General features: G+C 40.1%; 1 protein-coding gene across 1 annotated transcript in view; it reads left to right on the top strand.

The window, feature by feature from the left end:
* The window catches only part of LOC124798610 (cytochrome P450 6k1-like), a 39949-nt gene extending 29014 nt beyond the window's left edge, over positions 1–10935 (top strand). The window contains exons 4-5 of the mRNA XM_047262086.1: positions 927–1178; positions 10327–10935. Of these exons, the coding sequence (XP_047118042.1) occupies positions 927–1178; positions 10327–10505 (431 nt within the window). The 3' untranslated portion in view covers positions 10506–10935. The remainder of the gene's footprint in view (positions 1–926; positions 1179–10326) is intronic.
* The last annotated feature ends 11312 nt before the right edge of the window (positions 10936–22247 follow it).

Here is a 22247-nt window from a genome sequence, read left to right as displayed (position 1 = left end):
TCCGATCAACCACAGAAATTTTTTCGGTGAAGATCGGGTTTCCCCTATATATTCGATAATAGTGTCACCGATCATATAAGCGCGGTACTGCTGAGACAGAATGTCCAGAATATGGATTAGCAGCCTTTTGAGACCACAATATACGAGCAAGGAAAATGTCTGGGAGCACAGAAACCGCTTGAGTACTACATAAAACACCACATAGGATAATCACTGCAGTAAAAGCACTAACACTAAGAAAGAGGCATGAGAGGAAAGAGCAGGTAGATGTATTAGTACTTGTGTGGTGTAAAACTGTAAATGGTAATCCTTAAGGAAATATATGAGGAAATTCAAGCAGCAGACGATATTGATTGGGGCTCGGAAGCGGCAGAGTCAGCGATAGACGGCACCACCAGAGGCGTGAACAACAGGTCACGCGGGCCCAGCCAATAGCAGGCCGGTTTTGCATTGCACAGCATGCCACATGAGATGTTACCAAAGTCGCCTAGCTGCTTGTCGGCTACCAACCTTGCTCTATAAATTGACTTTCTGGACTTTGTTATTATGATTCTTCAGTGCTCCACACAGCACAAACTTGGCTTTATTTATGGATTACGCTTTTATTTAGGGAGCAGGCATGAAAATGGTTATGGTGGAACCTTATGAGGTTAAATAAATAGAAAGCACTCTACCTGCCCTTATTCTTTTTCCAAAGAAATAACACCCAAGTACAATATACCTTTTGTAATAAGTTCAACAGTGTCGCGCTATGAAGCATCAAATCAAGTAACATTTGATCTATTTGTTCCAAATTTGCCTCATGTTGAAGTGCATTTATTAAAAAGATAAATAATTTTACATTGATGTGACAAGTTTTATAGCAGAGAGTGAGATAAAGTAGAGCACTTTTAGTTTAGTGGCTTAATATGTGCGCTTTTTTCCAGAAACTCTTCGCGTATATCCACCGGTTGCCGCTCTGAACCGCGAGGTGGTGCAGGATTACAAACTGCCAGGCTATGACTGTGTTCTGGAGAAAGGAACTAAGGTCGTCATTCCAGTGTTGGGCCTTCATCATGATCCCAAGTATTTCCGAAATCCTGACCAGTTCGACCCAGAGCACTTCTCTGACGAGCAGAAGGCTTCCAGACATCCCTTCTGCTATCTGCCCTTCGGTGAGGGGCCACGTATCTGCATTGGTGAGTCTCTTCCCGTTTATTATTTATTACTGGCATATTAACCATGTTCCTCAGTTCCTTTTTCATACGATTCGCCCTCTTTCGTTCACACTTTCATTCAAATTTTCGACTCTCGAGTCATTTATACCGGCATCCGTATGTACGTGAAGATCAGTAGATAATTGACTCCTCGAAACATCGCCTTTGGAGAAGGAAAGTGTATTAGAGTCGTCTCCCTGCCATCCTCCTACCAACCCGGCCTCTTTTCCCCTCGCACTCACGGATAACATGCTGTAAAAACGACTGCTGGTACTCCTCTTTAAAACTGAATTTTTTTTCTAATTTTACCGCCATGATCTTTAAACCGAGAGGAACTCTGGAGTAAACAAACGTATGTTCACTCGTACTGGAACATAGGTTATCGTAATCTCAAGAAAGGAGTTATCTGCGATGCAAAATATCTTTCTTTTAACGCCTCCCTTAGGAGGAACTTCAAGCGCTGATAGAAAGCACCGAAGCTGAAATCGTTATAGGTACAGAAAGCTGGCTGAAGCCAGAGATAATTTCTGCCGAAATTTTTACAAAGGTACAGACGGTGTTTAGAAAGGATAGACTGCATGCAACCGGTGGTGGAGTGTTCGTCGCTATTAGTAGTAGTTTATACTGTAGTGAAGTAGAAGTGGATAGTTCCTGTGAATTATTGTGGATGGAGGTTACACTCAACAACCGAGCTAGGTTAATAATTGGCTCCTTTTACCGACCTCCCGACTCAGCAGCATTAGTGGCAGAACAACTGAGAGAAAATTTGGAATACATTTCACATAAATTTTCTCAGCGTGTTATAGTCTTAGGTGGAGATTTCAATTTACCAGATATAGACTGGGACACTCAGATGTTTAGGACGGGTGGTAGGGACAGAGCATCGAGTGACATTATACTGAGTGCACTATCCGAAAATTACCTCGAGCAATTAAACAGAGAGCCGGCCGGTGTGGCCTTGCGGTTAAAGGCGCTTCAGTCTGGAACCGCGTGACCGCTACGGTCGCAGGTTCGAATCCTGCCTCGGGCATGGATGTGTGTGATGTCCTTAGGTTAGTTAGGTTTAATTAGTTCTAAGTTCTAGGTGACTGATGATCTCAGAAGTTAAGTCGCATAGTGCTCAGAGCCAATTAAACAGAGAACCGACTCGTGGAGATAACATCTTGGACCTACTGATAACAAACAGACCTGAACTTTTCGACTCTGTAAGTACAGAACAGGGAATCAGTGATCATAAGGCCGTTGCAGCATCCCTGAATATGGAAGTTAATAGGAATATAAAAAAAAGGGAGGAAGGTTTATCTGTTTAGCAAGAGTAATAGAAGGCAGATTTCAGACTACCTAACAGATCAAAACGAAAATTTCTGTTCCGACACTGACAATGTTGAGTGTTTATGGAAAAAGTTCAAGGCAATCGTAAAATGCTTTTTAGACAGGTACGTGCCGAGTAAAACTGTGAGGGACGGGAAAAACCCACCGTGGTACAACAACAAAGTTAGGAAACTACTGCGAAAGCAAAGAGAGCTTCACTCCAAGTTTAAACGCAGCCAAAACCTCTCAGACAAACAGAAGCTAAACGATGTCAAAGTTAGCGTAAGGAGGGCTATGCGTGAAGCGTTCAGTGAATTCGAAAGTAAAATTCTATGTACCGACTTGACAGAAAATCCTAGGAAGTTCTGGTCTTACGTTAAATCAGTAAGTGGCTCGAAACAGCATATCCAGACACTCCGGGATGATGATGGCATTGAAACAGAGGATGACACGCGTAAAGCTGAAATACTAAACACCTTTTTCCAAAGCTGTTTCACAGAGGAAGACCGCACTTCAGTTCCTTCTCTAAATCCTCGCACAAACGAAAAAATGGCTGACATCGAAATAAGTGTCCAAGGAATAGAAAAGCAACTGGAATCACTCAACAGAGGAAAGTCCGCTGGACCTGACGGGATACCAATTCGATTCTACACAGAGTACGCGAAAGAACTTGCTCCCCTTCTAACAGCCGCGTACCGCAAGTCTCTAGAGGAACGGAAGGTTCCAAATGATTGGAAAAGAGCACAGGTAGTCCCCGTCTTCAAGAAGGGTCGTCGAGCAAATGCGCAAAACTATGGACCTATATCTCTGACGTCGATCTGTTGTAGAATTTTAGAACATGTTTTTTGCTCGAGTATCATGTCGTTTTTGGAAACCCAGAATCTACTATGTAGGAATCAACATGGATTCCGGAAACAGCGATCGTGTGAGACCAACTCGCTTTATTCGTTCATGAGACCCAGAAAATATTAGATACAGGCTCCCAGGTAGATGCTATTTTTCTTGACTTCCGGAAGGCGTTCAAATGGGTCAAATGGCTCTGAGCACTATGGGACTCAACTGCTGAGGTCATTAGTCCCCTAGAACTTAGAACCAGTTAAACCTAACTAACCTAAGGACATCACACACATCCATGCCCGAGGCAGGATTCGAACCTGCGACCGTAGCGGTCTCGCGCTTCCAGACTGCAGCGCCAGAACCGCGCGGACACTTCGGCCGGCGGAAGGCGTTCGATACAGTTCCGCACTGTCGCCCGATAAAGTAAGAGCCTACGGAATATCAGACCAGCTGTGTGGCTGGATTGAAGAGTTTTTAGCAAACAGAAAACAGCATGTTGTTATCAATGGAGAGACATCTACAGACGTTAAAGTTACCTCTGGAGTGCCACAGGGGAGTCTTATGGGACTATTGCTTTTCACAATATGTATAAATGACCTACTAGATAGTGTCGGAAGTCCCATGCGGCTTTTCGCGGATGATGCTGTAGTATACAGAGAAGTTGCAGCATTAGAAAATTGCAGCGAAATGCGGGAAGATCTGCAGCGGATAGGCACTTGGTGCAGGGAGTGGCAACTGACCCTTAACATGGACAAATGTAATGTATTGCGAATACATAGAAAGAAGGATCCTTTATTGTATGACTATATGATAGCAGAACAAACACTGGTAGCAGTTACTTCTGTAAAATATCTGGGAGTATGCGTGCGGAACGATTTGAAGTGGAATGATCATATAAAATTAGTTCTTGGTAAGGCGGGTACCAGGTTGAGATTCATTGGGAGAGTCCTTAGAAAATGTAGTCCATCAACAAAGGAAGTGGCTTACAAAACACTCGTTCGACCTATACTTGAGTATTGCTCATCAGTGTGGGATCCGTACCAGATCGGGTTGACGGAGGAGATAGAGAAGATCCAAAGAAGAGCGGCGCGTTTCGTCACAGGGTTATTTGGTAACCGTGATAGCGTTACGGAGATGTTTAACAAACTCAAGTGGCAGACTCTGCAAGAGAGGCGCTCTGCATCGCGGTGTAGCTTGCTCGCCAGGTTTCGAGAGGGTGCGTTTCTGGATGAGGTATCGAATATATTGCTTCCCCCTACTTATACCTCCCGAGGAGATCGCTAATGTAAAATTAGAGAGATTAGAGCGCGCACGGAGGCTTTCAGACAGTCGTTCTTCCCGCGAACCATACGCGACTGGAACAGGATAGGGAGGTAATGACAGTGGCACGTAAAGTGCCCTCCGCCGCACACCGTTGGGTGGCTTGCGGAGTATAAATGTAGATGTAGATGTAGATGTAGTCTGTGCATTTCTTTGACGCTCTCGCTATAGGTAAGCAAATCCGTTACGGATAGCTTATTTAGTCCTTCAATTTCCATCTCTCACATAATATTACTTAGAAAGGTGCCAGATTCACAAAAAGTTATCCAAAATTTGTCAAAAGAGAGTTTTGTAGGTGAGTCAACAAGAGTCTAATATTTTAGTTTATAGGAGTGACACGTATGTGATTCAACCAAAAGAGAAACCTCGTGGTAACACATCAGCAAAAAGTAAAGTCCAGGGTTTACTCAAATTGTGGCTGCGCCTGAAATCAAAAGACTCATCCAACGATGCTGAGTTTCTAGGGGTGTAAGTTGTAATAGGTTTACTTATTAAATATAACATCCCTATACCCTCGAGTGCTGCAGTCAAAGGGGTTTTTTCTGTGGACAAAGACATTTTATCTCCTTAACGAGCCTCGCTCTCGGATGAAAATATGTTGGCGTTCATGAAGCGAAATATGTACTTTCTGTCATGAACTATCTGATTCTTCTGTATTTTATTCTCAGGTTATGTAACTTTGATAACTAAATAATTTTAAAACTGAATGATAATATGGATGAAATTGTGTTTTATTTATCCTCGATGTCCCACCTAAACTTAAGCAACTAACATATTTTTAAGACACAAAGGAAGTGCAAACATTGGCTTTGAGTTGGCATTGATTTAAATCAATGGGTAAGGTTGAAAATTTGCTAAAATACTAGATCGCCGCATTCATACTGTGTATGAAATAAAAACACATTATTTTAACTATTTTATGAAAAAAGTGGATATTTTGCAACAAAAAAGCAGAAAGAACTAAAAATGTACACCTCATATGATTTTACGCTGATAATGTTACAAAAAGGAAAGTGTAAAGTATAGGTTCGTTTATGGATCTGACACTAATATTTATCGGGAAAAGGAAACTGTAAATTCCTATTCTTCCTGCTGAACAAATCAAACACTTTGTTCCTGAAACCAAAGAAGACACAAGCTTGACAGACGGTCCTCGCCAGTACTACTTCTCAGTCACGTTCTCACTCTACGCAATATGCTGAAGGAATGCTCTACGGTGCAAAATGTTGGGAAGCATGGTTTGGTAGAATACAAACTCCTCACTGCTTGATAAAACATAGTATCAGCAAGGATATCATGGAGCTTTTTTTTCATACACTCCTTATTTGTCCAGGTGTCATACTATAATCTGGTTTCTAGTTCCAAGTTGCCAATTTCTTAAAACTTTTTACGTCTCTCATGAAATCTTCTTTCTTCTCCTTTTTCATTAAATGTTAGTGAATAATTCCACCTTTGAAAGGTACGTCTTCATCTTTTTCAAATCTTATGATAAGTTACCTGTCTATGCACAGTGTGTAAACTGGCGCTTTGAAATAGTCTTCGGGTGATGAGCACTGGATATTCACATTCCTCCTGCGGGTCTTGCTTCCCGCCAATCTTGGGATTTTTATTTCTATGTCAAGTTCCTTACAATCTTCTTTTATTGCTTCGGAAACGTTTGGGAATTCGTCATTGCTTCCTCTCTAGTTTTGAAAATGGGTTATCAGTTCAGTGTAGACACATGCGTAGTCTGAGTGGAAATACGTATCAATATACTGCAATTTTTTCACTGTTGGTTGTAGATATGAAGGAAGCAAGACAGATGGAATATGTGAATAAGCTGTTTAGTATTTCAAACATCGTCGTAGATGTTACTATATGTATCCCATTGTGAGACAAGACGGTTAATGCTATCATAGAAAAATGTTTGCAGTTGCCTACTATAACGATACTGCCTTCCCCAAAACTCTAATGAAATGTCTGAAACCACTTTTTCTATATGCATCCGGATAATTATCGGACAATTTAGTGCTTCCTAAGGCCTTGTATGTGTGTTTTTCTACATATGATTCTGTCCAGTTTGCTAAAACACTTGATATTCATTGTGAAAGCATATAGAAGGTTCTGGAAAAAGTATATTATCATGATTGTAGGGGGATTGTTGTCATTAACAAAATTATGTACAGGTTCCAAATCAAAAACCTAGTTGAGAAGCTGAAATAACAGATATTTAGTAACAAATGTAAAAATGCCGTGTACATGTTGGCATATGTTGCTGTCGCCTATATTACCACAATTAGAATTGAATAACGAGTAAACAAAGAATACATCTTTATCTTGAGAAATAGCTTAAAAGTTATTACCAAGCGATGTATTTTCATTTGTTATATATTTTTATGTCCTCCTCTGTAATTAATATCCTTTGTAATTACATTTCTAATTAACCCTCGAATTGTTTACTTCACACAATTTTCTGATTTTTGGAATTTGAGGACTTATTTGTAACTTTCACCACTGAATGTTATAAACCAAATCCAAACTGTAATTAATTATGTAACTAAAATAATACAAGAGACATTATTGTAATTAAAGTTCAGATAAATTTTCATATTTAAAACTAGTGATGATACTATAAAAATTAGATCTATTAATATTGTATTTTTTACCTTATTCAGCTGTAACATCAATTTCGTTACATTTTGTGAATTTTATCTGTAACATTGAAATTGTACGATTTTAATAATGGAGTATTTTGTAATTTATTGTTAAAATTCTATATAAAACAAAGTCAGTCAGTTTTGAAGTTAGTTTTGGAAGTCAAAGATATCAGTGAAGTAAATCAGTCAGTGTTTTGTTAACATGACGAGTCTGCAGCTCAGTTGTCAATAAATTTTGTGAAGTTGGAAACTGCTATTTTCATCCATCAAATTAAGTTAATTTAAGTAACGTTCAACAATATAGCGTCGTTGCACTACGGAACCATGATTGTGACCACGCGTGCAGCTCTTCGTCCGAAGCAAATCACCGTTCACAAACGTCTTTCTTCGGGGCACCAAAACCACAGAAATCGCTTCGAGAGGGATCGGTCTGTATGCAAGTATGTAAGGGCTTTCCCGTGAAAATTCTGCAGCGCAGTCGAAACGACCTTGCCAACATGTGGGCAAGCAACAGAATGATGCCGTCCGTCAACATCCCTGGACATTTGGACTTGATATTCACGTCTTCACGTGGTCACTGTAAAAACTGAAGTCCAAACGCCCAGTGATATTGATGGAGGGCCTCACTCTGTTGAGTGGTAATCCCAGACCACATGTTAGCAAGGTTGAATAGATTACAGCGTTGACGTTTCGCTAGGAAGCCTTTACACATCTTCCATACAGTGCCGATACCTGTCCATGTGATTTCCGTATTTTTGGAGCCCTGAAGAAGAACATTCATGGCCGTCGATTTGCTTCAAACGAAAAGAAGCACGTCTGTGTACTACAATCATGGTTTCATAGGTAAACGCAAACATTTTTCCCTTCAGCAATGTTCTAGAACTGCCCGCTGAAGTATTTTGCAAGCAGTTTCCTTTGTAGTGTGACAGCATTTCTCCCCCTCCTGTTAATGAACCGAAGTCTGCCACTTACTTCACCTGCGTCTGCGTGGCCACAGGAGTTTCACTCGCATAAACAAAAATATTGGATGTTATTTATTGACTTAACTGTTGGGCCAACTAAAAATTGAAGACGAACTTTTGTCTGCAAGTTGTCAGTACTTTCTCAAGGCATCATATCCATACGTATCAAAAAACAACTATTTGAGCCCTGATACACGACGCCGAAGTACCCTAAAACTAATTGTGTTCAATCTCCTAGGAAGTATGAAATCTAATGGTCTGAACATGTTTTGTTATTTTGTTTACTAGGCCACGATGCGGACGTGATTCCGAGGCTTCAAGAAATATTTCTGCATATGCATCATTTAAGGATCTTGTGAATGAACATGATTATTAACAAGGAACTATTTATACAACAGGAATAAGTTCTTTCTAATATTCAATATAGAATCTAACGTCGAGATGGCCCTTTGAGAATTATACGGTGCATTTTTTTCCTCATCGTTCGCCAACAGGAGCTTGTGTTCCATCTCTCATGGCTTCATTGTGGACACGACGGTAAACTTGAATCTTCTTTGACTCTATTGAAGCGTTAAGGTACTTCAAGTCCAATGGTCTTTCCAGTATTCATCGATTTCAGTTATTTTCCCCTGGGCTCACATATTACTATTTACGTAAATTTCGCATCCATATTATGTTGAAGTTAAGAACTATGTTGTGATTTTCTTCAGTGAAACAGTTTTGGATGATATAATTTTGTTCTTCAGTTGAGTAGACATTATGGCCATAAGGTCCGTAGTCGCTTTACACTTCTTACGTTGCAAAGACGGATTTGAAATACCTTTAATAGTTTAGTGTTCGGCGTGCATTCTACGGCCTTTCGGTTTATACCGTCACGAACAACGAGCATCTTGTCACAAAAATTTGATGTATTGACTGATTTTACGATGGACCAAAACACATTACCCAAAACCGCATTCCGCTTTTCTTCCGTATGATGACAGGCTAAATACTGTGTTTCTTTCCTTTGTGTAATGTTTTTCATTCTCAGATTGTGTATGTGGACAGGTTTTTTATCGTTCTTCTCTTTTTGCATGTTACTGCGCGTTTATAATTTATGCATCTTGTTTGTTGCTGCATCATTTCAAACATCCACCTTCTGCTAGCTCACTGTTATTTTTAAAGATTATCTGAGCGTAGCCATATACGTGCGTTTATTGGTCCTAGTCCATGTCGTTATCTTCACCACATTCAGTAACGAAAGGCCATTTATTTAAAATTTTTGTTGTTACTAGATACCACTCTCGCAGTGATATTTGGCGTGTCAAGGTTTCATAAGTATTACAATGATTCATTACTTTTTTGTCCTTGTAATTTTTCGGGTTCTTTTCTCTACACATGATTTGTATTTCTTATAGCACTATGGCTTGATGAATTCACTTTTGCTTATCCTGCATGGGAAGTGCAGTTTCGATAACACTGTGAAGTGCGACAATTTTAGTTGCACAAAATATTTCGATTAACTGACGCTATTTCGAAAGGAGAGCGTTTCTCGTTATTCGACCACCTCTTTTTTACTTACTCTTTCGGGATTTGTAACGAATTAGAAGTCGTATAGCTATTTCTTTATGTCCGATGGAGCGGCATGTGCTGGTTCGTGTTGTAGAGATTCACGTGCTTCCTGTTTAATCTGGTTTGGCGATTAACTGGATATGACAATCCTTCAATTGCTGGTAAAAGCATAATTTGTGAAGATCGTATGTTAAAATCGATGAACGCCATTATATTTTCACCATAACTGACTCCGGTTTATTTGTTTTGAAGTTTTGTCAATGTTCCGAAATTGTACACAACGCTTGACTTAGAGATCCATATGTTAGTGTCTCCATGATTGGTGTTGATTGCAGCTGGCTAGATTGCTAGTAGAAATATTTTCAAACGAACACGAAATGAAATGTGAAATAAATTTGTCGTAGCATCCCACTAGTCGAAGGAGACAGTTGTGTTGCATTACTTTGAGGAAAAGGGGGCTAATTTTGAGATTCACAAATTACATGAATTGAAGCTACGCTTATTTCATTGCAGGCATGCGTTTCGGATTGGTGCAAGTGAAGCTGGCGATGGTACACCTGCTGTCGAAGTTTAGCTTCCTGCCCGCTGGGGAGAAGCCATCCAAGCTCCGGATGGCCCCGAACAACCTCCTGCTGACGCCGGAGGGCGGGATAGAGCTGCGCGTCGAGCGGCGACAAGTGCCGGCCAGCTGAAGCTCCAGCGACTGCGGACAACACTCGTAACAGGATGACATTTCCCGCTGAAGCGAACCTGCTGGACAGAACCGTTGTACACATTCGTTTGTTTATTCGTTTCACCACATGAGCACGTCGCCAGTTATTATCTAAACGAGACTGATGTAACGAAACTGGCTCTGGTGAGATTAAACTACCGAATTTTGATTGTGAGTGTGCTTAAACAGTAATACCCAGAAACGTAATGAAGCGACATTTAATGACTTGAGAGGAGGAAAAACTGCGTTTTGATACCAGAGTTACTGTAAAAGTCACGTTCGCATTTCGTAAACAAAACCCCTGTTGTTGTTGTGGTCTTCATCCGGAGACTGGTTTGATGTAGCTCTCCATGCTACTCTATCCTGTGCAAGCTGCTTCATCTCCCAGTAACTACTGCAGCCTACATCCTTCTTAATCTGCTTAGTGTATTCATCTCTTGGTCTCCCTCTACGATTTTTACCCTCCACGCTGCCCTCCAATACTAAATTTGTGATCCCTTGATGCCTCATAACATGTCCTACCAACCGATCCCTTCTTATAGTCAAGTCGTGCCACAAATTCCTCTTCTCCCCAATTCTGTTCAGTACCTCCTCACTAGTTATGCGATCTACCCATGTGATCTTCAGCATTCTTCTGTAGCACCACATTTCAAAAGCTTCTATTCTCTTCTTGTCTAAACTACTTATCGTCCGTGTTTCACTTCCATACATGGCTACACTCCATGCAAATACTTTCAGAAACGACTTCCTGACACTTAAATCTATATTCGATGTTAACAAATTTCTCTTCTTCAGAAACGCTTTCCTTGCCATTGCCAGTCTACATTTTATATCCTCTCTACTTCGAACATCATCAGTTATTTTGCTCCCCAAATAGGAAAGCGACTCCGGGCCACCTAGTATTACCAGTGGCCCGAGTACGCGTTTTCGCGATTGCGTAACCACTTCAAGGCCGCGCGCAGGTCTGGACGTGCCGGACAGGCTTGGACATGTTCCAGACGCTTGCAACACTGCCAGTCGTGGCAGGTATAAAAGACGCGGCGACGTTTATTTAGTTACAGTAGACTCAGGGTCTGTCGGTGGTAAACAGCATTTTATCGACACTGTCTTGTCTATTTGGAACATTTTGGAGTATTGTGTTGCCGAAGAACTCTTCGCGAAAGGTAACAGGACCCACATCCATGCATATTTGAAATTAGCGGAATCTAAATTGTTGGTTGAAGTACGGTCCGGTATAGAATTTATGTTCGGTTCTATAGATGGTGTTTTTGATGTACAAAAATGTAAAAGTAGGAAAAATGCATTAATATATATCACAAAAGCTGATGCTGTTCCCATAACGAACTGTAATGAATCGGCCTTTTCCTTTAATGTTCGTATTCGTCGGTGGGCGGAACGTACTGCGTTCATTGATTATACAGATCCTTTTCTTGTAAATAACTGGTCACGTGTGCGATTTATTGAAAAGTATTTTGAATCGTTTCAGGCCAAGAAGTGCGTTGCACGTTGTTTAACGGAGTGCCATCTTACGTATAATGGCTGGGCGGGCCGCGTGGTCCGCTGGTATAATGAGGCCTTTCGGTCCAAGGTGGTACGTAAAAAGCAGTTGTATCTTTATGGAGATACAAACATTGGCAAATCTACCCTTGTTGAGAAAGTTATTTCCCGGAAACAACATATTTACCTTCCATTTTGTTCCGAATTCGGGTTTGGTGGGTACGATAGTCGCATTCATCATGTAATATTGTGTCTCATTTCCTAATCTAATCCCCTCAGCATCACCCGACTTAATTAGACTACATTCCATTATCCTCGTTTTGCTTTTGTTGATGTTCATCTTATATCCTCCTTTCAAGACACTGTCCATTCCGTTCAACTGCTCTTCCAAGTCCTTTTCTGTCTCTGACAGAATTACTGTGTCATCGGCGAACCTTAAAATTTTTATTTCTTCTACACGGATTTTAGTACCTACTCCGAATTTTTCTTTTATTCCTTTAATGCTTGCTCAATATACAAATTGAATAACATTGGGGAGAGGCTACACCCCTAAAAAATTTAAATTACAAAACTCTCATGAATGCTTTTGTAAAAGTAAGCGAAACAAATCGTCCTATTGCCCATAGACAGTTCCAAACTTAAGTAAGATCACTTATGACTTAAGAATATTGTAATATGACGATCTGCAGAATGCTTTCTGTCACTGTACATCTGTCAGATTTAAAATTCCAGCTACATTTAGACCTTGCATCAATCAGAAACAACCTACTTTATTCTTTATACTGACTGATTAGAGCCAGAAAGCTAATGGCCGACCTCACTACCGACACAAATTTTACCACATACAACATTTAAATATGTAAAATTACTTTACATCACTGAATTTCCGAGAGCATATCTCCAAAAAGACATTTAAGTTACATATGATGGCAAATGGAAGCAAAAAGACACAAAGTCGGGTAACGGTACCGGATAAAATTATGTATAGCGCATGGAATTGGGTAAAGCGGATTAAAGACGCATTATTATACTTAATTACTACCGTCTGGGTGACAGGAGAGAGAAAAACACACATTTAGAAAGCTGTGACCTGTACGTTTGCTATCTGTGTCATAAGCAACACGAGAAATTAAAACTATGGCAGCGATCAGAATTTATCGTCAAGGGTGTCTTTAAAGCTTAGTGATTTCAATGAAAGCAAATTGTTGCAGCGGCCACATGTGCGAAGCTACATCTTTTTCAGTTGAAGTGTATCAAAGAAATACAGTAAATGCAATGCAAGTGAAACTCACTTTTTTACCGTAGTTTTTCTTTTCGTTATTCTGCCAAACATGACATTTTTGTAATTTCGGGAGTAAAGTGGATCAGGTCCTGAAAATAGATAAAGCTTGGAGCAGAGGAAAAAATAGATAACAATGAAGGTTATTTGCGTGACTTAACGAGAAGAGTTAAGATCATTGAAATGACTTTACGAAAAGCTTCTTAAGTTCATTACGACAAGGGGTATCATTTCCTCGTTTCATTCAATACTGACAATATATGTAGATGCCACGTAGGCAGATAAAGACAGTGGTGTAATCAGTTTTTAAGGAAAAAGGTGGCAAGCTGCGGATACATTTTGTATGTATTGATGCTGTTGACATTCAAACAGTTTCCATATTACACATATTTGTAAGATAACGGTGAAAGATTTGGGGAGGAGGCGATATAATGTCGCAGACATTAATGTGAACAATGTGCAGTTGATATAGTTGACATACATGACATAATAACATTACCAGGAAACCCGTGGGAAACTTTTGCATTTTAATGGTTTCAAATAATGACAGTATTTGGAATAAGTGTAGTCGTTGGGATAAGGGTATTTGCGTGAATGAAGAGAAAACATCTTTAATAATGAACCGAATGGTGTGAAATAAAAATCATGAATTTATGATACATCCCGGTATGTACATCTCCATGTGACCAAAAACAAGTTTTCCCTTCGGAATGTTTGTCCTTGGTTTTACGACAGGCAGAGATCAGAGTCTGTCAGTAGGATTGCTTAATCTATAACTTTAACTCAACAAACATTTTCACTACAATAAGAACGTTAGGCCGTAAATCACAGTTCAAGACGACGATGATGAATGTGTCGTTTCTGGAAGTATATTCGTTTAGAAAAGTCAACCTGTACAACCGGTAGAGATAACGGACTATCGTGGTGGTGACAGTTGTTATCTGTGGGAATTCTGTTTACAAATTATCTAGTCAATGAGTACTTTCAAACAAATGAAATGGTATTTGGAATAAGATAACAGGAAAAGATTGTCTGTTATCATTGATTAAGAAGCTAACTCCGTAATACTGTAGGTATGAAGCTTGGCATCCATGATGTCTCTTCTGCCTATGAAAGTTAAAAGTCTCTTTTATGTTAAAATTTTCCACAAACTTGAAGCTTTAACGGAAAATCGGTATGAAGTGTCAAAAGCCGGTTAAAAAACCTTTATAAAGATACGTCATTCATTCCTGTACGATTACTATGTGTTGAGAAAAAGAAATGCTGACTTGAGAAATAACATATATGATTGTTATTGGTTTTCAGTTTAAGTTCTTAAAATTATTTGTTATTTAACTGTATTTTCAATTGTAATTGTAATGTTGAAGGTATTTTTCATTTAAATATATACCATTTTTTAAAATTCTTACAGTGATTCACTTTCCATCTTAAACTGGGTGAAGTGGTTTAAATACGAAAATATTTAGATGATCTACTTTACCCGAAGTAGTGAGGTAAAGTGCTTCACAATTTTAAAATTTGTATGTTGGTAACGGTGTCCTGCTAAAGTATTATGTCAGTCGCATCTGAAATATCATAAATGTACGATACCAGCCAATTTTTTTCAGATTCTCATTAATCATTCAAGTCTCAGTTCTTAAGAAAACTTCAGATATTGATCCAATTTACTTCAGTTTCCAGTAGTGGTAGGGAAATGATGTGGCTAACAAAGAGAACTTAGATATTCAATTTAGTGACTACAGAACTAAATTTATTACACAGAAACGTTCTTTATAAACTCAGTTGAAATTAAGGTACGTTGGAAATAATTTGGATTGCTTTCAGAGATTTTATCGAAGGAGAGCTTTATTATGGTACAAAGTTTCAAAGTTGCATTCACATGAACTCGCTCTCGCACACTCCCTGTTAGACTCACCCCTCACCCACTATAAATGTATCACTCTCTCTCCCTCTTGTGTAGTAGTTCCATTTAACATAGTTATTACAAAAATTACATGAAACTGAATTATTGTATTAAAAAACAAACATGTTAATAACAACAATAATATAGAAAAACATATCAAAAATTGTGTATACTTCAGTTTAACATTTTACTGTTTTACAAACGCTTAAACTGGCCAAGATATGTATTATAATTAGCAAAGTCTCCACAATGGTTTCTTTGTTCTCCTTGTGCTATCCTCCGATATTATTGCCGTACTCAAGTTCTCAAAGTGTTTAGCAAAAAAAAAAAAAATCGTATCTGAGACCTCTCTGATCTGACTTGTTTTTGTATTACCTTTGTAGCAGTAAAATTGTCATGACTGTTATTTGATTCAATAATTATTTGGTAAGTCAGCACGTAAGTTACACCTAATGTGCATTTGATCATCGTAGCAACAAGCCGTGAGTAAAAGAAGACAAGGAAATGATTATCTCCTCGTAAGGTACAATTGGAATCCAGAGTTAGTTAGTTCCAGGTTCCTTAGATCACCGCAATGGGAAACCGCTGATTTCACTCTCACTGATAATGAAGTGGAGGCAGAAAGCGGCGCAGTCACATGCCAACTGTAGTCAAACACCTCTAGATGCCGTATATACAGCTGTCAAACGTCAGGTAAGATGTTTCCATACAGAGGAGAGTTCCAGACCGAGAAGGGTTCCGTAACGAGAAGAATTCCAGCCAGTAGATTCGGATGAACAAGCCTACAGCAAGTACTGTGTCAGTGACCGTTATACTCAACTAGCATCCTATACTAAAGACTTGCAAAGCCTGCCTGTACATACCTCTGGACTACAGTTGTCGGTTTCCATCGTACGTATGTCTACATGTTCCTATGTCTGTAATCACATTCATTGTGATGAGCACTTGAACCTAAGGGTACCATCAGAACAACAGAATACAGCGCTTCCATGATTCGTGGTCTCTAGTACTATACATTCCTCTGTACACCCAAATCATAATAACGCTGTAGGGCGGGGTGGCTTTTTGTTCTATTAATTGAGCAGAGAATCTGGTGAAACCCACCTATGGTTTACACTTACCAAAGTTATAAACTACGGTCTGTGCTCTTTTGTATGTTCATTGCAAACACGTGAAAAAGCAATAAAATCGAATGCTCTGAACTTTCCCCTAACCCTTCGAACAAATCTGTCTTTCAATTGCTTTCCCTACTATATATTTCACGTTTTCTCCAATTTCATTTATCACTTCTTAGAAGTAAGCCTATATATTTGTAAGGTGTAGCATGCTACAGGTGTTAACTACTAACCACTTAGTAGGATACCATTGTTTTGTTTTCACTGTATTGTGGTCATAATCTTGCATTTATGAACATTTAAAGAGAGTTGTCGTTCGCAACACCAAGTGAAAATCTAGTTCAAATCGCTCTACACTTCTCGCCACACTCCAATGTCGATAGTTTCCAATAGGCAAGAAGAGTAAGTAACTATTCGTCGCAGCAACTAAATAAGACATTAAGAACAAGCACTGGTAAGATGAATTCACCAAATTCAGAGCCCATAAACAATGTACAAAGCTTGAAGTTTATTTTTCATTCACGGATTTTCCTGCTTTAAAAGACGATGCTGACATAGTGAGTATATTGGGAGTCTTGTTGTCAGCTGTGCCCCATTGTGAGGAATCGATTAAGTCTGTCACGGACGTCATTTCTGCAACGTGCGTGACACGTTTTACAAGGACGAACTTTTTAACCGCTGTAGCCTTTCCGGTGGCCTCGCTCCTCGTTCCCCCTGGCTAGCATTTACGCGTCCATTCGCGACGTTCGTTCGGGAGCGGAAAATTTGGCTTCATTTGCAGCGGTTTTGTCTTAGAAAACAACGTGAGAGCCTCAGAAAGCATACCGGATGACAGTAACAATATTTGTGTAAATTTGTTTCAGTTCTCAAGGACGAACATTTTTCTTCGTGCTTCTGTCGGATGTATTTACAATCCCTAGCTACACCATGAATATCAGTCGACATCTGGCATACTGATCGCAAATACTGAAAAACATGTGACACGAAAAAATATATGAGGGAGGCTGACTTCGTAACGTATTTAGAAAGAAACTTTAACCAAGGTTACGGCTGTCTTGTTCAGTGCGTTGTCATTCTTTCCTGTGAGTCAACTATAAAACTTTCGGTGCATCTCATTTAACGCGTTAAAGGCAGCATAATTTCCATAAGTAACGTTTTATTTCAATTAGCGTTCCACTTGCTGAAAATGCCTGTACTGTTCTCAGGCAACAGACACAGCTATGTTAAGTAACTAGCGTATCTTCTTCTATTTTCTTTTCAGTTATGAGCGTTAGCCAAGCTCACAGAGTAATTATAAGGTGAAGGAAAAAAGATCACAACGCTGACGACCGGTGCATCTCAATGCACGCAAAAACTATAAATGAAAGCAAAATAAAACAGTCTTTAAGATTATTTCAAAGTGCTACTGATGTAACATTCATTTCTTCTTTTTTATTTTTATTCCAGGTACTTCAAGCTAAAAAGAATGTTTTATTTGTAACTATACACCACACTTTTTTAAAGTCCTACAGACTGTAGTGTGAGCTGCAATGTAAAGCTGTTTTACTGCACCATATATAATGTTTTGGCATGCACTGCTCACCAAGAGAAGTTATGAGAAATTCTGTACTGAATTTGCAGGGACAAATTATTGCACTATTTTGCCGAAACATTACTGAGCAGAAGCAAAAATATATTCATAAGTTTATTAAATTTACATCATTTACAGCAGCATTAAGGTGATGTATAGGAAACGAATACGATTTTGGAGTTATAGTCATTTGTATAATGTGAATTCTCATGTGCGACTTGTATTTAAATTATATTCCTGTGTGTTTCACACACATTTTCTGAGTATCATCAATGAGACTAGTAATATCTTCTATCATTTTTTGATTATTTACTGTCAGATGTTTGTAATTTTCCTGGCCATGAGGCAGACTCACATGTAGCTTCAGCTTGTAACTAGCATTTTAGCATTTACTGAAAGTTTATTCCATAAGTATTAACCATGCAAAATTTTGTGCTATGAGGGTATGATGTGAGCTACAGTTTTGCTGCTTTAACGTTGTTCTGTCATTCTGTTAAACTTGAAGATTCAAGAGAGGCTCAAGCCTGGAATATTCATGTTTCAGTGCATTGCTTTAACTTCCGGTGTTCGTATGCTATCATTTTTCATCAGGTAGTGGGCTTTGGAAACATTTGTGCGAGTTTTGTACGTAGATGCTATTCTTCATCATCTTCTCCTTTTTTCTTCTACTTACTGCTCCATGGTTTCGTCTTCTGTACGATCACAGGTGGCTCCTTCAAGGAGGAGGTTTTCTTAACCTCTTTCTAGAACATCTACATACTCATCTGCTTCTGTCCTGTTCTTCTTAGAACTTCAGTGTCCTCTCTCCTCATCTTGTCCGCCTCAGTGGTGACCCTCCATCCGCTCACGTAGTTTTCTCTGGCATATTAATTTGTGTGTCTTTTTCTCGTCCTACTCGCTATCTTCCATACTCTTCTATTTATTCTAGACAATTCAGTATCCTTCCTTCCTTACTAAAGACTATAACTGTTTGTTGGACTGTGGCCTTTGTCTTTGGAGGGCAAAGGCGAAGCAAGGACCACAGGTTCTTGGCACATGATTTAATCTGCTAGGTAGTTTTATGTCTGCCTACACTCATATGCAGAGTGAAATTTCATTCTGAAGTCCATACCGTTTACATACTCTGTAATTCTTGCCATTTTAAGTAATATATATTCAGACGTTGTCCTCAACTCCAGTACAACCTTCCTCTTGGTTTATGCTCTAGTTTTTCAGTTCCACATTTTTGGACAAGTACTTTCCCATGCGTTTTTATTTCTCCTCTGTTCTAGTTGTTCGGTGTCAGATCTTACTAGTGCTATCGCTTCAGACGGAAATAACTTCGCAGCTACCGTTGTTATCTTGTAGTGTCTGATACCTGCGTCTGTTGTACATGCTACCGTCAAATTTATGTTAGGCTTCATAAGGCAGTTGGCAGTTACAGACTCTGCCGTCAAGACTTTTGTTGTCTCATCCGCATTTGGACAGTGTATATTCAATATTCAGGACTGTGTTTTGTAAATATAGAAATGATGAGAAGCACCTGTACTGCGATTATGCCGAGAAAGTGTTGTCCTTGTAAAAATCGTCTAAGGAACTATTAAAGAAGAAGGTCTCACATCAATATTTGTGACAAATCAGTTATTATTTGGAGAGTAGTCATGCTTAGCTTTCAGATGTTGACATATCTTGCACAGCCTTCTCTACCCGAGCTAACGCAGACTGTCGAATTCGAGACTGACATAACTGAGTTTGCAACTCACAAAACGGGTGGCATTATGAATCATGAAATTCTCAGAAGTTGGCCGAACAACCGTAGCACAATGTTACCGTCGGTGTTTGACTAGCAGTTTCAGGAGCTATTTTTGTATTGTTTACCCTTTATGATTCACTGCAAGAGAGGCAAACCACTTTCTTGAAACGTACGTTTCAGCTTGGTGGACAATCTTATAGATCATTTTCTTTAATGGATATCGAGTAAAGTTGTACAGAAAGTCACATTGTGGGAAACGTCTCGATTTACTCAGTATAGGGAAGATGCTTCTGGAATTCGCACATTTTGAAAATCTTATCTCTACATACTCGTAGTTCTACAGCTACCGTATATCAGTTCATAAGGCCACGGTTCGCAGTGTGTTTTACACTGTTTTAATAATTCTCATTTCACTGAAAACTTGGTTTCCAGTTTGACCTACATCATTAATCCGCTGGAATTTTTACCATTCATTTGTAACTATTCCATTCTTATAAATTCGCAATAGTAATTGACGATGTAGGAATGGCATGCTGTAGGCCTCCACGTTCAACAATGTACAATGTACGGTGTAGTCCGAAACACTTGTGCACCAGCATTGTGCTCTTTCGGCAGAGATGCCACAGATCACCATCTATCGTACCTCACATTCTATGAAGAGTCGTGGGCGTCCAACCACTTAGCACCCAGTGATAGTTTCACGTATTTCTCTTTCCACAGACGTTCACGACAGTAGCACGGGACCATTCGACCAGCTTCGCCGTTTCCGATATATTCGTGCACAAGCTCTGCTTATATATCATGTGCGGTTTGTCAAAGTCGCTTATCTCAATGGATTTCCCCCTCTGTAGCCATATCTTCTCTAGAGTGGTTCCTCGTCCGTGACTCCTCCGCTTACATACTGTTTTATCCCCTCACGTGCCCGCAAAGCCACCAAGCGGCATCCAAAGTCGCGTTGGGCAGTGGTCATACTGTTTTGACTTATCACTGTACATACACATGTATGCATTATTTTAAGATATATACTTCGTTACACTACTGGCCACTAAAATTGCTACACTATGAAGATGACGTGCTACAGAAGCGAAATTTCACAGACAGGAAGAGGATTCTGTGATATGCAAATGATTAGCTTTTCAGAGCATTCACACAAGGTTGGCGCCGGTGGTGACACCTACAACGTGCTGCCATGAGGAAAGTTTCTAACCGATTTCTCATACACAAACAGCAGTTGACCGGCGTTGCCTGGTGAAACGTTGTTGTGATGCCTCGTGTAAGGAGGAGAAATGCGTACCATCACGTTTTCGACTTTGATAAAGGTCGGATTGTAGCCTATCGCGATTGCAGTTTATCGTATCGCGACATTGCTGCTCGCGTTGGTCGAGATCCAATGACTGTTAGCAGAATATGGAATCGGTGGGTTCAGGAGGGTAATACGGAACGACGTGCTGGATCCCAACGGCCTCGTATCACTAGCTGTCGATATGACAGGCATCTTATCCGCATGGCTGTAACGGATCGTGCAGCCACGTCTCGATCCCTGAGTCAACAGATGGGGACGTTTGCAAGACAACAACCATCTGCACGAACAGTTCGACGACGTTTGCAGCAGCACGGACTATCAGCTCGGTGACCATGGCTGCGGTTACCCTTGACGCTGCATCACAGACAGGAGCGCCTGCGATGGCGTACTCAACGACGAACCTGGGTGCACGAATGGCAAAACAACATTTTTTCGGATGAATCCAGGCTCTGTTTAAAGCATCATGATGGTCGCATCCGTGTCTGGCGACATCGCGGTGAACGCACATTGGAAGGGTGTATTCGTCATCGCCATACTGGCGTATCACCCGGCGTGATGGTATGGGGTGCCATTGGTAACACGTCTCGGTCACCTCTTGTTCGCATTGACGGCACTTTGAACAGTGGACGTTACATTTCAGATGCGTTGCGACCCGTGGCTCTACCCTTCATTCGATCCCTGCGAAACCATACATTTCAGCAGGATAATGCACGACCGCATGTTGCAGGTAGTGTACGGCCCTATCTGGATACAGAAAATGTTCGACTGCTGCCCTGGCCAGCACATTCTCCAGATCTCTCACCAATTGAAAACGTCTGGTCAATGGTGGCCGAGCAACCCGCTCTTCACAATACGCCAGTCACTACTCTTGATGAACTGTGTTATCGTGTTGCAGCTGCATGGGCAGCTGTACCTGTACACGCCATCCAAGCTCTGTTTGACTGAATGCCCAGGCGTATCAACGCCGTTATTACAGCCAGAGGTGGTTGTTCTGGGTACTGATTTCTCAGGATCTATGCACCCAAATTGAATGAAAATGTAATCACATGTCAGTTCTAGTATAATATATTTGTCCAATGAGTACCCATTTATCATCTGCATTTCTCCTTGGTGTAGCAATTTTAATGGCTAGTAGTGTATTTTAGATCTGTGGTTTGAAAATGGGCGTGTCAGACCGAAACCTATAAACGCTACAGCTGGGTTTTATATCTGTGCAACTCAGATGGACGAAATAAAAAATTATCCAACTTCCTCTGTACAGAACAGATGCGAACCTACCATCCTGTGGCAGCATTCCCCGAAAAAGGAACAAAATAAACTTGG

The sequence above is a fragment of the Schistocerca piceifrons genome, chromosome 5, assembly GCF_021461385.2.
Source record: "Schistocerca piceifrons isolate TAMUIC-IGC-003096 chromosome 5, iqSchPice1.1, whole genome shotgun sequence".
NCBI lineage: Eukaryota > Metazoa > Arthropoda > Insecta > Orthoptera > Acrididae > Schistocerca > Schistocerca piceifrons.
The sequence above is the reverse complement of the archived record's forward strand: the minus strand, read 5'-3'. Positions and strand labels throughout refer to the sequence as shown.